Source organism: Neomonachus schauinslandi, chromosome X (genome assembly GCF_002201575.2).
Source record: "Neomonachus schauinslandi chromosome X, ASM220157v2, whole genome shotgun sequence".
NCBI classification, from domain to species: domain Eukaryota; kingdom Metazoa; phylum Chordata; class Mammalia; order Carnivora; family Phocidae; genus Neomonachus; species Neomonachus schauinslandi.
This window is the reverse complement of record NC_058419.1, coordinates 108,773,728-108,789,340: the sequence shown is the minus strand read 5'-3', so window position 1 is coordinate 108,789,340 and position 15,613 is coordinate 108,773,728. Positions and strand designations below refer to the sequence as shown.

General features: G+C 46.8%; 1 protein-coding gene across 1 annotated transcript in view; it reads left to right on the top strand.

Moving 5' to 3' along the window:
• The window catches only part of SMS (spermine synthase), a 41,011-nt gene that overhangs the window by 5,531 nt on the left and 19,867 nt on the right, over positions 1 to 15,613 (top strand). Inside the window, exons 3-5 of the mRNA XM_044911628.1 lie at positions 7,109 to 7,229; positions 10,561 to 10,651; positions 11,548 to 11,612. Coding sequence (XP_044767563.1) covers positions 7,109 to 7,229; positions 10,561 to 10,651; positions 11,548 to 11,612 — 277 coding nt within the window. The remainder of the gene's footprint in view (positions 1 to 7,108; positions 7,230 to 10,560; positions 10,652 to 11,547; positions 11,613 to 15,613) is intronic.

Genomic DNA, 15,613 nt, shown 5'->3' with positions numbered 1-15,613 from the left:
AGGGAACACAAGCAGGGGGAGTGGGAGAGGGAGAAGCAGGCTTCCCGCGGAGCAGGGAGCCCGATGCGGGGCTCCATCCCAGGACCCTGGGATCGTGACCTGAGCCGAAGGCAGACGCCTAGCCACTGAGCCACCCAGGCGCCCCTGAAATAGATTTTTAAAAACTTGATATAATTTACATCGAGGAAATTTTGTGTACAGTTCTGAGTTTCGACCAATGCATACAGTCATGTAAGCACCACCACTGTCAAGATTAGGACATCTGAGTGGATGCTTTAAGCAAAGCAGGTACTTGAATGGCTTCAAACTGTGTTGGAGTCCAGTTTTCTTTTCTTCTTTAGGTTTAGAGGAAGCCTAAGAGCCTATCAGGGTAACCCGAAAGCTGGTCTGTGTGTGAAGGGAAACCGCACAACCCAAACCTGGCTCTTGGCTTCTCTGACACCAGGGTGTCTCAGGTTTGGGGGAAAGGATGCCCGCCTTGATGCTTCCCCTTGCTGTGAGCTGCTGGTGTTGGTGCTGCCACTCCCCCCCCCCTTTAGGGGGGTCCAGCTCTCAGGAGGAGGGGGGTGTGGGGGTGGCCCCTGACCTGGATGGAAAGTGGAAGTGGGAGGGGGAGGCAGCTGGCGGGATCAGAGAATGGAGGAGAGTTAAGGGCACCGGGCTCCGGAGATGCCAGGCTCTGTGGAGGAGGGGCGAGGTGGGAGGTGGCCGGGCGTTAGGCCCCACCACTTGGGCACAGTGCCATGACGGCGATCATCAACCCCTCGCGACGGACTAGCTTGAGCCATCGCGGGGGAGAACTAGGAAGCAAAGTAACGGGACAGGGGCTTGATGGGGAGGTGTGGAATTTCCAGGGCTCGTAATTAAAGATACGCTTGGCAAGGATAGCAGTTCGTCTCCTAATTTCACGAGCCGGATGCTGCTAGCATGGGAGCGACTTGCCCGGTCCAGCCCCCTGACTTTGCGGAGGAGGCCAGGGCGGCTCTGGCCCGAGGCCGGGCAGGCTGAAGGTCCTGCACGAGGGGCGGCTGCCACACACTCTGTCCCGAGTTTTCTTTGCTCAAGTGTTCGAAGTTGAAAGGACTTGAAGATGCAAGTTGAGGTCTGCAGGTGTTTTCTGGAAGTAAGAGAACTGCTTATTCCCTCAGGGCAGCCGCTACTGGAATTCACCTTGTTGAGGAGGTTACAGGATCTTAGCCGATACTTAAAATGGAAGAAAGTGGGAATGGGTCTAACTGAAGGATGTTTTCCCCCCTTTTTGCTAGGATGCCGGGTGTCTTAGGTGTTTATTCAGCATAAATCCCTCAACTTCTGGGCTGGTCAGCCTGGGTGAGTGCAGTTGCTCAACTGAACGTCCACTTGGGGCTGCCCACCTTATGGAGCGCCGATTACAGGGCAGCCTCAGACCACGAGGGATGGAGGGAAGGAACACTGCAAAGTGGTGTCCCCATCTTGAGGGTTGAGGGCGTGAAGCCTGTTGGGGGCGGTGCCTGGCCAGTGAGTTTGGAGGGACAGAGAGGCTGCGGTGGGTGATTTGTGTAAGAAGCTTCAAGGGCAGCATCCTGCGGGATTTTAAGTGACAAGGGTATTAACATCTGGGGGAGGGAATAGAGAAGTCCAAGCCTTATTTCAGACTTGACTGGGGCAGTGTGTTGAGCAGTTAGGCAGGAAGCAGTTTCCATTTGGGTATAAGGATTTGGGATTCAGCCATCTGGATGGAGCTGACGGTCAGAGTCAGAGTGCTCCAAGAGCGGCCTCTAAAAATGGATCTCTGGGAGAAAATGAGGCAGGGAGATGAAAGTTGGGCCTTCGTGCCTTGCCCCTGCCGCCCCACCCCACTTTTCATCCTCTCTTCCTTTCTTTTGGTAGTGATGTATTTAATTTGGACCAGACCTCCAAGTTGATTCTTTCTAAGTTATTGTTGAATAAACACAAAGTGGGCAGTGGTCTGGAAACGGGGACATTGAGTTGTCTAGTGGACAAAGGACACATTTTGCCCTGGGACAGGTCACTGTGTTGCTGTGCACTTTGGAGTGCTGAGTCGTCTACGAGTTGCACATCATTCTTGCCTGGCCAGAGTTTTCTAAGAACTTCTGCCAAACATTTTGTTAGCCTAGTTTGTATTACCATGCGTACTTGAAAGCCGTGTGATTATATCTCTTTTAGCATTTGAATTTGCTTTCAAATTTTCTGATTTGTAGCCACTTAGGACATTGCAGTCTTGTGTTCCCACATTTGGGCATGCTCTGACCCCAGGCTTATTTTCACTCCTATGGAGCATCTAGTAGTTCTCAAGGGACTGTATTGCCTGCCCCACTTCTATCCCTGGGCAGTGGGAGTGTGGGGTCTTTTTTTTTTTTCTCTTCAGACAAAGTGGGGGACTACCCACGTGTAATGTGTATGACTGGGATTGCCAAAGTCCTGTGAGGGACAAGACTGTCCTTCACACCATATGTTGTCAACCCCAGTTGAGGAACCCCAATACGGCCAAGTACATTTTGCTTGGTCATATTACATGTATCTTACTAGACAGGCATGAAGGTTGAAATTGGATAACTGCAAAGCATTTTCTGGGGCATGTCCTAGGCTGCCTGTTAGTAAGGAGTTCAGGCTTTTTTCAGACCTTTTTCAACATTTTCTATAACCTTTTGGTGACTCGACTAGTTAGTTTGGAAATAGTGGGGTTTTCTTGTTCTTTCTTTTATCTAGTGGTTTAGCTCGGTGGTTCTCAACCATGGCTGTGTATTGGAATTTCCCAGGGAGCCCTGAAAAATACTGATGCCTGGTTCTCACCCGTAGATTTTTATTTAATTGGTCTAAGATGTGACGTACCACTTTTAAAAACTCCCCAGGAGGGCGCCTGGGTGGCTCAGTCGGTTAAGCGTCTGCCTTCGGCTCAGGTCATGATCCTGGAGTCCTGGGATCGAGTCCCGCATCGGGCTCCCTGCTCGGCGGGGAGTCTGCTTCTCCCTCTGACCCTCCTCCCTCTCGTGCTCTCTGTCTCTCATTCTCTCTGTCTCAAATAAATAAATAAAATCTTAAAAAAAAAAAAAAAACTCCCCAGGTAATTATAATGCACTGCTGGGATTGAAAACCACTGGTTTAGATATTCTAGAAACTCTGCAAAGATACAGCAATATAGATGATTAATTTAGACAACTGAAATAAATTATTTACCCACAAAACATTTATTGAGCCCCTGAGATCAAGATGACCAAGCGAGCCTCATCGTTGAACCTAGTGGAGCTCACGTCTTTGGCTTTGTTTTCATTTTCAAACCTTGGTTCTGGAAAAGAGTTGCTGGGCAGTTGTTTCAGCTCTGGAGCCCCTTTCTGGAATCGTCTCCAAGGGCTGGGAGCAATGTGGAGGACGAGAAGACAGGAGGAAAGTGCAGAAAGGCGCACGGTCCATGGATCCCCCTCAGGGCCGGCACATTCAGTGCCCACAAGAGACCAGGCGGTGGTGACAGCCAGAAATAACATTCAGACCTGGCAGATTTCTTCTAAACTGAGGGGCAAGCCCATAGTATAGACATAAGTAACACTCACCATTGGGTTTCTTTCGTAATATGTTTTCCTTCAGTTTGAAACCTGGTTGGAGGGCCTCCATTAGCCCCCTCACTACCTTTCCACTGATGGTGCCAGCTAGAAAAAGGGGGGAAGTTGCCGTGCTGCATTTGGCCGGCAGTCAAGGGTTTTAGGAGTTTTAGACAAAGACACCCCTTTCCCTAGCCCAAGAGAGAGTTTGCCCCAGTTCAGCCCTGGGGCCGAGGTCCTCATATCCTGCGCAGCCTGGCCAGTGACGCCCAGGGTGGCCCTGTCTGGATCGTCCCCTTCACCAGCATATAGGGGATTTGTGTTTTGTTTTGTAATGTGCCAACAGAACCCAGTCTTGAGGCCATTTACCAGGAGTGATGATTTGTTTTATGCACTTTCAAAACAGAAAACGTGTATTCTAGCCAAGGAGGGATTGAATAATGACATAGTGGCTCTCCTGTTGAGGGCAAGTAGTGCTGGGCTATGCGGGCCTCGGGGCCGTGCTGGGCACACTGTCCTTCCCGCCCTGCAGCTCAGTCACTTCCGCGGTAGCTTGACCCCACCAGGCTTCAGTGACAAACAGACTGAACGAGGGCCCTTCTTTTGATGAAGTTTGAAATCGGAATTTTTTTAGGGGGTGGATTTCAGTCTTAAAACCGAATATCATTCAGAGGATATAATTCAGGCTTCCCCCTTTTAATTTCCAATTTCAGAATAGTGAAGCCAGCTATTTTCTTCCAAACGAGTTTCCCAAAGGCACAGTTTTTGCTGGGAATGAGCGAGACTAATGAGACATGAGGTCACCACCCGTGTTGCTTGATGCTTGTGTTGCGATGGGTGTGTGGTGTGCTTTCTGCTCCAGGAGTCTTTACCTGATGAGGGGCTTTTTCCTGGATGCAGCCTCAGTTCTGCTGGCTCTCATCGGGCTTGGCCACGCTGACATTCTCTGGCTCTACCCAGGTCCCTGCTCCCTCCTGGGTGCTGCCGTCTCAGAGGAGGAGACGCCTTCCTTGTGGGTGAACCCCAGCTGGTATTTTTATGAGAAGTGTGAAGTCCCTTTGCTTTCTGATTTCCTCTCACACAGTTGCTGGTGGACAGACTTGTGCCCAACTGCTCCTGTTTGGGGGCTTGGGGCTGCACACTCATGTAGTTGTGTTTTTAAATGCTGTCCATGAGTTTTGGTTGTGCTGTCCTAATAGCTCTGTCTGTGTTCGGGAACTCAAAAGATTAGAAAGTGGATGCCCTCACGGCCATTTTTGCTATGCTGTTTGCTTTCGTTTGTTAAGTGAAGTTGAAAGTACCTGTTTTGGTGGGTGTATCCGTCTGCCAGAGCTGCCCTAACAAAGTGCTACAGATCAGGCAGTTTAAAACAACAGACACATTCTTTCCGAGTTCTGGAGGCCAGAAGTTCAAAACTGTGTTGGCAGGGCCGTGGACCTTCTAAAGGCTCTAGGGGACAGCCCTTGCTTGCCTCTTCGAGCTGCGGGCGGCTCCTGGTGTTCTTGGCAGTATCACCTGCTCCTCTTTATCCCCATCTCTCCTCTTCCGTCTGTCATGAGGGCACTTGTCCTTGGATTTAGGTCCCACCTGCATAATCCAGAATGATCTCATCTCTAGACCCATAATTACATCTGCAAAGACCTTTTTCTTCTTCTTCTTTTTTTTTTTTTTAAAGATTTTATTTATTTATTTGACAGAGAGAGAGACAGCGAGAGGGAACACAAGCAGGGGGAGGGGAGAGGGAGAAGCAGGCTTCCCGCCGAGCAGGGAGCCCGATGTGGGACTCGATCCCAGGACCCTGGGATCATGACCCGAGCCACAGGCAGACGCTTAATGACTGAACCACCCAGGTGCCCCTAAATGTTTTTTTTTTTTTTTTAAGATTTTATTTATTTATTTGACAGAGAGAGACACAGCCAGAGAGTGAACCCAAGCAGGGGGAGTGGGAGATGGAGAAGCAGGCTTCCCGCGGAGCAGGGAGCCCGATGTGGGGCTCGATCCCAGGATCCTGGGACCATGACCTGAGCTGAAGGCAGACGCTTAACGACTGAGCCACCCAGGCGCCCCTGCAAAGACCTTTTTCCAAATCAGGTCACCCTTCCAGGTTCTGGGGGTGGAATGGTGGCCCCCAAACATCCTAACAACCAAATTCAAAGTCTACCAAAACAAAAACAAAAAGCCCACACACACACACACACACAAAAGTAACAAAAATCACATTCTAGGGGTTCAGTGCATTTAGCAGCCTTCGCTGTGCTGTCTAATCATCCTTCAGCTGAACGAGCATGGGGAGGGACAGAGGGAAAGGGAGAAGCCGCTGAGCAGGGAACCTGATGCAGGGCTCAGTCTGATCCTGGGACTCTGGGACCATGACCTGAGCCGAAGGCAGACGCTTAACCGACTGAGCCACCCAGGTGCCCTGAAATCTGGTTTTTAAGTGGCAACTGACTAACTGACTTTTTGAAAAGTCTGTGCCTGCTAGAATAAGACACATTTGCTGCCCAATTTGGCCTCTGAACCCAGTTTGTGGGGCGCCTGGGTGGCAGACGCTTATTTGAGCTTTTTTTTCACCCTTCCTTCAGCTCAGGTCATAGTCCAAACGTTGGCACTACTTAGTTTATGGTTCAGGTCGCAGACATACTCCTCGTACATACTCTGTTTTGACGCTTTGCAGCCTACACTGTTTTTTCTGTCATGTGGAAAAAGCACCAGCCCATGGAGGGCTCGTGGGACAGTACAGAATAATTCCTTTTGTCTCATCTCGGTGCTTTACCTTACCCTTCTCAGGCAATGAGTGCTTAGCAGATTGAACTAGAGGAGAATAAATTGTATTTTGCCTTTTCTCTTAGGCGTCATAATGTTGGATGTTCCTGAAGATTGTGGCATCAAGTGAACCTGCAGAGATTAATGCAATTTCTATAACCTTCACCGAAGTCCTACCCGGGGCTACCACTTGTGAAGTGGGTGGGGAGGGAGAGGGGAAGATGGGCCCCTGGCCAAGGATAGGGTCACAGTACATAGCAAGTTGTTCCATAAGGAGTTGTTCAGTCGCTACTGTATAGAAATATGTTACTGAGTGGCCCCATTTATTTTCTTTTTCCCTATTATAATAGCAACCCATGCTTATTGTGAGACACCTGGAACATAAAGGCAAAAGTTTTGAAGTCCTTTATGATACCCATCAGGAGTGGGTGGACATCCCCTTTCTAGCACTGTATAGGCTCATTAATTTATATACCCTAAAATGGAAGCTCATTTATTTGCATCTCTTTGATTTCTGGTTAGGCTCAACATTGTGTTGTGTCCTCTCTGGTTGGCTGAAGACCTGTCTGCATCCTTGGTGCAATGACTTTGTGGTTGGTGTTTTTGTGTCTCTCTTGTGTTACCTGGTGATCCGTGTAGCCTCTCCTCATGGGGTTGAGAACCTTCGTAGCTCCTGACAACGGGCGTGACGCTGGCAAATCTTCGTTCAGGTTTTCTTACGAAGTTCAGTCGTCAAACTGCGCCTCGCCGGCTTTCCTTTGGAATGTGTTTCATCCTGACCACCTTGCCTTCTCTCCCTTGTTCTCCAGCTGATGGCGAGACCATTCTAAAAGGCCTGCGGTCCATTTTCCAGGAGCAAGGGATGACGGAGTCGGTGCACAGCTGGCAAGACCGCGGTTATCTAGCGACCTACATCAACAAAAACGGCAGGTGAGCTGGCCTTCAGATCTGAGCACTTCAGCTGGTGGGGGTTGGGGGCGGATGACAAAGTGGGGAGGGGTAGCGTCCAGGTATTTTTTATTTCCTCCTGTGACATTTTGTTAGGGGGGCTAGAATTCAGTGCTTCACAGCCCCAGCTGCCCAGTAGAATCGCCCGGGAGTGCTTTCACAAGACGCCATGACCCCAGTCACTCTCCCAGAGATTGAGGCCAGTGGGCATCAGTATTTTTCCGAAGTCCCCCCCCGGCCGGGTGATTCTGCTGTGTGGCCAGGACCCAGAACCCCTGGGAAGCAGAAGCAGTGTGAACTGCAGGCCACGATTCAGACGTGGTTAAAGCAGATTCCCGGGCCCTGCTCCAAGAGTTTCTGATGTAGCCGCTCTGGGGTAGCACCGGAAATCCCATTTTCAGCAAGCTCCCAGGGGACACCGATGCTGTTGGTCGGCTGACCCCACTGTGAGTAGCACTGTTAGAAGTTACTAGCAATTAATGCAGACCATCATCAAATGAGGAATGAGAATGTCTACGGGGAGGTTGACAGGAAGCTGAGGAGACCCAAGATTTCAAGTTGGGGTTTTTTTTCTTTTCCTTAAGACCTTTATAGACTATCCAGATTTTACCTAATCAATATGTAGATGAGAGCCAATATGTGCTGGGAATAGGGAAGGAAACCTAAATTAAGAACTGACCGAGAACAGAAGACCCCAGCATGTTGAGCTCTTTGTGCTTTCCTAAGTCTAGGTTTGTATCCTATCTAGACTGGTTTAGTATGCAAAACTAGTAAGAGTCTTCGTAATTTGCACTATTAATTTTAAAATGTGAACTCCTGGGTGTTTTCAGTGGCTTTAATTCCATTTCACCCAATGGGTACAAAATACTAGAATTCCACATGGTTTCATTAATGTCCCACATTCTGTCCCTTGTTTCTCTATTAAAAGGAAAAATAACCACCCCCACGACCTCAGAGGCCCAGAAGGCAATGCTGGGAGATCAGGAAACTTTGACTTCTGAGTGCCCCCTTCCGTTACTCTCTTTCTAAGTCAACATGCTCCACCCCATGGGGGTTACTGGTCTTCCCTCTCTTGATGCCTCTCAAGGACTTCCCAGCTCCTCTCTCCCTAAGCCCAGATTTGTATTTCTAACTATGTAGCAAATCTCCACATAAGTGTTTAGCAGATACCTCAGATGTATCTAAAATCATTTCTTCTCAAGGCTGATCCCAAATCAATACCACCACCAAACTCTCCTACCTTCCCTCCTCCATGCCCTGGCCCAGTTAATAGCCCGTTTCCTGCAAGTAGAGATTTGCAGCTGTCCTTGATCCTTTCAGCTCCTGCAGGCTTGGGTTCAGCCTCTCTCTGTCCTAGCCTCTTTTCTCCACCTTCCCTGCCATGGTCTCTTGCTATCCTGGATGTGGTCCATCCTTTGGGGACCACAGCAAATGGAACCATGTCGCCTTGCCACCCCGTAAGTTCTTTGAAGCCTTGATTCTCTTAGAATCTCCTAACTGCCTTTGCATCCAGGCACTTCTCTGCCTCACTTCTTGAATCTTCTACCATACACACCATTTCCAGTTGTCTGGGGGGCCTAGAATTCTTCCCAGAAGGGAATTTTGAATGGCAAGAGCTGTTTAGAAATTGCTTCTGAAAGCAGAAAAAATGGAAATTGACATGCTTAGTTTAAAAACGTATTTTCAACATTGGTCTCCCTCTTCTCTCACTTGCTCTACTGGGACCCATCCCCATGGTGCCTGTCCTGAAACCTCACTACTCCCACCCATGCCTGGGCAACCAGGCACCAGCTCAGGGGGACCATACCCAGCTTCTGGCCTGACTTCTGGGTAATAGCCACTTAGTGATGCTGAAGTCCTGGTCCTCAGCCTGGTTTTAATCCCTTGAGCTTTTTGTACTAACTTCCAGCATTGTCTGTGCTCCTGTGTTCCTGCAGTTCCATTGGCAGAGGCCTGCACTAGAACGACCCAGCTGGTTAGGGGTGATGTTTTTCTACCCTTTCCCTTCTCCAGCCCCTCTCCTTTGTGCTGTGGGTGGTGGAGGGGGAAAAAAATGATAGGCGCATTCAGGTGTAAATGATTTGTGGTTTCCTGGACCTGAACTTGATTTGGGGGCCATTTAAAGGCTGAAGGTGAAATTTACTAGTAGTGTTTAGTTTTTAATCCAATGTTTCTTTAACCACGACTTTTAGTAAATAGTAGTTTTATTTTTTATATTATTTATTTTTTTAAAGATTTTATTTATTTATTTGACAGAGAGATAACAAGGGCAGGAACACAAGCAGGGGGAGTGGGAGAGGGAGAAGCAGGCTTTCCGCTGAGCAGAGAGCCGGATGCGGGGCTCGATCCCAGGACCCTGGGATCATGACCTGAGCCGAAGGCAGACACTTAACGACTGAGCCACCCAGGCGCCCCAAGAAGTAGTTCTATGTCATAACCCCATACATAGTCATCTGTGTCTATATAGTACAGATACACGTATGATCAAAACAGAAATTTCTCCACATAATTGACTTTTATTGCATGTGATACACTCTGATATTTTAAGAAAAATGAGCAGATCCCCTAAATTAGGGGTCGGAAAGCTTGTTCCGTAAGGAGCCACATAGAGTCTCTGTCACATTCTCTCTTTCCTTTTTTTTTAAACAACTCCTTAAAAATGTAAAAACCATTCTTAGTCTGCAGGCTCTACAAAAAAAAGTCTTGCAGGCTGGATCTGGTGGTTTGCAGTGTGTAGGCTGGAGTGTGCCAACCCCGAACTAAATCAGTTTAACCACCACCCGCTTGCAGTCGGAAAACCGCTGCTCTGTTTTGAACTCTCTGAAGGTTAATTGGGAGGACCCAGTTTGTCCTTCCTACCCTCCCTTCATTTGAGGGCCATGGTCACTAAACTTGGCCGAATCACGTGCCAGGGAACCTTCTTAAAAATCAGGTTCACAGGGGCACCTGGCTGGCTCAGTTGGTAGAGTATGCGACTCTTGATTTCGGGGTCGTGAGTTGGGTGGAGTTTACTTAAAAAAAAAAAAAAAAAAAAAAAATCCGGTTCACAGAACTGCTACTGAATCACTTTCTGGGCCCAAGAACCCGTTATCTGAAAACGTTAGCATCTGGTGACTGTCTAAATCTTCCCTAAATGATTGGTGGGCTTCCCACCCCCAAGAAGAGGTTCTCATAAGAAAGCAAAAGGGTTAACCATGTAACTTAGGAAAAAAAGAGCAATGGTGTTTGCTTTTAGTTGGGTGGGTTGGTGTCTTTTCTTCTTTTGAATGCCATGATAAAATTCCTAACCTTAAAATTATGCTTTCCTTTGTAGCTTTGCCAGTTTGAGAATTTACCCACATGGATTGGTGTTGTTGGATCTTCAGAGTTATGATGGTGATTCGCAAGGCCAAGAAGTTGACAGTGTTGGTTTTTCGCTTTTATTTACTTTTATTTAATTATTGTTTTGCTTATTGTAATTACAAGTATTTGAGGATCATCAAATCTCATATTTTTATTTTTTTTATTTATTTATTTTTAAAATGTTATTATGTTATGTTAGTCACCATACAATACATCATTAGTTTTTGATGTGGTGATCCACGATCCATTGTTTTCGTATAACACCCACTGCTCCATGCAGTACGTGCCCTCCTTAATACCCATCACTGGGCTAACCAATCCCCCCTCCCCCCTCCCCTCTAAAACCCTCAGTTCTTTCTCAGAATCCATAGTCTCTCATGGTTCATCTCTCCCTCCAATTCCCCCTCCCCATTTTTCCCTTCCTTCTCCTAATGTCCTCCATGTTATTCCTTATGTTCCACAAATAAGTGAAACCATATGAAAATCTCATATTTTTAATGATAAAATTATTTTATGTAATTGCTGATCTCCCAGTTAACTTTAAATTTCCTCCCTCCAGATAAGTGATTTTAGAAGAAAAATAGTGGTTTCTCAATTGTTGTTAGGAACCTGGCTTGTCCTCATTCCCTTGACTGCTTAAAAACTGAGAGTTTTACTTTCCATGATGAAATGTAAACCTTTGAGCAGGATGTTATATCTGCATTATCCATGTGCTCTTCCCTTTCCCATTATCTTGCTGGTGACTTGCACTGAGGGTAGCACCATGAGGGCTGGTTGGTGTGGGTGTGTGGAACTGGGCCAGGCCTGGAGGCTGCTGAAGGGATGGGGGAGGTCAGGAATATCACACAGCTCTGTCACCACGGCCTCAGCCTCCTGGAAACTTAGCTGTTGCACTCACCTTATTCTATAAGCCCATTGACTTCTTTTCTTTTAATTGTAGCTTTTCTTTTAATTGTAGCTCTTGAACAAAGTAGAAGAAAGAATGAAAGAATTGAGTCAGGACAGTGCTGTGCGGGTGAAGCGGTAAGTCTACTCCCGAATGTCCTTTTATATTTGTTTAACTGGTAAAATTGGAATGGTGGTGTTGTCCCGAGCAGTGTCTGCTTCTGGCAACATGGGTAGACTGAGCTAATGGATGCCTCACATCCAAACAAGACAAAATGTATGAACACACACACACACACACACACGCGCGTGCATGCTGTGTAAAATGAAACAAAGGTAGAAAGGAGATAATGGAGCGAATCTCAGGAGCTGGAACTGTATAAAGCAGAGAGCTGGGGGGGGCTTCCGTCTCAGTCAAAAGAGAGTGAGAGAACTCCCCAACCTGGTCCAGTAAAGTGAAAAGGTTGCTGTCTCTGCTCAGAGCTCTGGGCTCCAAAGTGGAATTCACTTCTAAGATTTATGACAAGATGGGGTGATAGAAAATTTGCCTCAAAGCTTTCAAGTAAGGTGACTTTGCAAGATACTAAGAATTGAGAGGCCACCTACCTTGAGCAGCCACCGGTTGGTTCTTTTCAAATGATACTAAAGACAGTTAAGCTTCCCTTGTCCTGACTGTGGCTATTTAAACTTCAGTAAATAAAGATAGTTCCATTCCTCAGTTTCACTAGCCTCCTGTCAGTAGCTAATGGCTAGTGACTATCACAGTGTACCATGCAGATATGGAACATTTCTTTTGAACAGTGCAGCAGTATTTGTCCATGGTAACAGATGTTAAAAGAGCCTTGATAGATGTAACAGCTTTGACTTTTGTTGGAATGGATAGAGTCTTGTGTGGGTCCTGGGAATTAAGAATAGGAGTTAATCATGGATGCCCAACAGGTAATTCTCACCAGTTTGCTCCTGTCCTGTCTGGGTGGATCCTTATCAGGCCCCCAAAAGTAGGAGGCCTGTCCCTTACAACAGCAAACACAGAGAGACCTAGAGGGACTTTATCAAGGTCACGCCATCACTGATGGAAGCGACCAGAATACAGATGTCTCTAGTTGACAGCACTTTGTAGAAGCGTGCATTCATTTTGGCAAGACCTAGGATGTGAGGGACTTACTAGCTCAGCATGCTAAATTTCATCAGCCCATAGGAAAGCTCCAGGGCTGGTGTAAGGTTAACTAGAAGGTTGGTTAATCTCTGGTAGGGTAGAAAGCAGGGAACTGCTGGTAAATGAACATAACCGTGTACAACTTGCCCACGTGGTTGAAATCTGTCAGAGCACCTAGATTTGTTTACCCCACCTAAGTTCAGTGTACATCTCCTCAGCCATATTTCCCTCTTCCCAGTCCTTAAAAGCATGTCCACACCCACACACTTTTCTGGACTTTCCACCTTTCCCTGCTTGCAGAGGTTTTCAGCATTCCTTCGACTGCTGCAGACCTATCTGCACCAACCTGAATTCAGCGGGTTCCCACTCTGTTCTAAAATGTGTTAACTCCGTGATAATGAATTGGCCAACATCGAAATGCCTCTGAGTTTTATTGGTCTCACTTTTATTAGGGTTACTTCTAGACTAAGGGAATAGATGGAATACATTTATGGGTTTCGGAACTCATGAGAAGTCTTTGTTTTGGGTATAGGAGCTAAGTGAGAGTGGAGTTAAGCTTCGTATTTTCAGTTCAAAATACAGACCTTGCTTTTGCTCGTCACTGCTCTTACAACTTTTCGTAAAATCAAGGTAGAGGGGTCCAGAAGTTATTGGGAGTACTTGGTGGCAGGCTTTTTTAATTGGCCTCAAAAGGAGAAGGATGGCGCCATTTTTCTGTCTGGTGATGACATGGTTAGAAATTTAGTCATTAACAAGTAACTCATAACATTATCTGAAATCATTATTCCCCTGTGGCCAGTGAGTTAAATCTAAATTTTTAACTAAGAAGCATGGGATGTATTAGATAATTTATTTTTATATTCTACCTTTCCAAAGAAAAGGAACAGGAAAACAAGCTTACATCCGTTAAGTTTTATTGGGGGTTAGGGGTGAGGGAGATATTGCAGTAGACCCAGTATACCGGAGACCCAGGACATACTCTGTCTGACTTTCTCTCTACGATCCATTTTCAATTTTCAGCAGTGAAAGTTGAAAGAAGAGTTGTGCTGGGCTCCAGAATATCTCCTGTAGCCCAATACAAGGAGATGCACTTCATGCTAGGATGAGTATTTCATCAAGATAAATGGCTTCCTCATCCTGTTAGAGATCCTTGTTGTTTCTTTGCCAGTCTTTAAAAACCATTGTGTTTCGGGGTGCCTGGCTGCCTCAAGTCAGTGGAGCGTGCGACTCTTGATCTCCGGGTCGTGAGTTTGAGCCCTATTTTGGGTGTAGAGATTACTTAAATCTTTAAAAAAAAATTAAAAAAAAATGAAAACCATTGTGTTGCAATTGAGGAAAGAGCTCTTTACTTTAGCCAAGGCACTTAGTGACACACTTGAGAATAGACATTTATTTTCATCGGGTTTGTGCAGTTTAGTAATTTCGTATAGCTGACTGGCTGTCAACCGGGGGGTGGGTTTCCTCTCCTGAAAACCCATGACTTGATATTTGTCACCTTCATCTAATGTCACAGGTGGTTTACTCTCCCACCTCCGTCTACCCACCAACCATCAGCCAAGGGTGGAAGAGGCTTCCCCCAAGTCCTGTTTGCCTGCTCTGGGCCGGGCCGGGCAGGGGACGGAGGGGGGGTGGTGGTGGTATTGTCTTGTTTGGGGCTGCACATTTTACAAGACAAACCTGGTCTGCAGACATTCCAGCAGCTGCATTTGTTCACTTGAATGGTGCAAGAAGTGGTTAAATCAGGAGTTGCTAGGATTAAATGAGAGTTCATGGGAATTTGCTTTGTAAATCTCAGTGTTCTTTTTTTTATATATAGATTTTATTTATTTATTGAGGGACAGAGAGCGCGTGCAAGCAGGGGGAGGGGCAGAGGCAGAGGAGAGAGAGAATGTCCAGCAGACTGCACACCCAGCACGGAGCCCGATGCAGGGCTAGATCCCACGACCCTGAGATCACGTCCTGAGCTGAAATCAAAAGTCGGACGCTTAACCGACTAAGCCATCCAGGCGCCCCAATCTTAGTGTTCTTTATGGTTGTTAGTGTTTGCTCAGAGGAAGCTTCATTAAAAGAGGTTCAGACTGTATTCCTGGTAACAGGTGAGTGGGAGGGCAGAGACTCACCAGAGCAAGTCAAGAGGTAGCATACCCCATCATCCAGCTGTTTTACTGTTGAATACCACTGTGTTTGAGAACACATGACTTGCACACAGTTGTGTTAGTATGCAGCGAGTTCTCACTTTGTGTTTCTGTTAGATTTGCCAAGCCCCTTTTCTGGCTCTGGTTTTCATTGTCATTTAGTGTCCTCTGCTGGTAGTTTCTAGTACATTCACGTTTTCTGAAATACTGAGCATTTGCAAAAGAATGGAATGGGAAAATCCTCAGTTTGCAGTCCTTCTAGTAATAATAATTGATACAGGCAAGAATCTTCTAGATGCCAAAACCACTACTGGAGGTTTGTTGAGAGCTCAGGGGCTTCACCCAGTTTGAGAGGGCTACTCCACAGCCTGCTTAGTAATTTCAAAGGGAAAAAAGGTACCTTTGTAAATGGAGGGATCTGGTGCCATTCACTTGAACCAACTGGTCACACTTAGCATCTCTAGTAATAGGACAAGCACACATCTTTTGCCCCTGATGTGATGCTTCTGTAAATATCTACCACCCTGACTTTAATGAAGAAAGAGGTCTTTAGGCACCTTAGGGATTTTCTGCAAAACACCTGGTCTGCATTTCCCTGAGATGTTATGAAACACATTGGGTGGAAAAACTTAACTAAAGGGGCGCCTGGGTGGCTCAGTCGGTTAAGCGTCTGCCTTCGGCTCAGGTCATGATCCCAGGGTCCTGGGATCGAGCCCCGCATCGGGCTCCTTGCTCTGCGGGAGGCCTGCTTCTCCCTCTCCCTCTGCTGTTCCCCCTGCTTGTGTTCCCTCTCTCTCTCTGTCAAATAAATAAATAAAATCTTTAAAAAAAAAAAAAAAACTTAACTA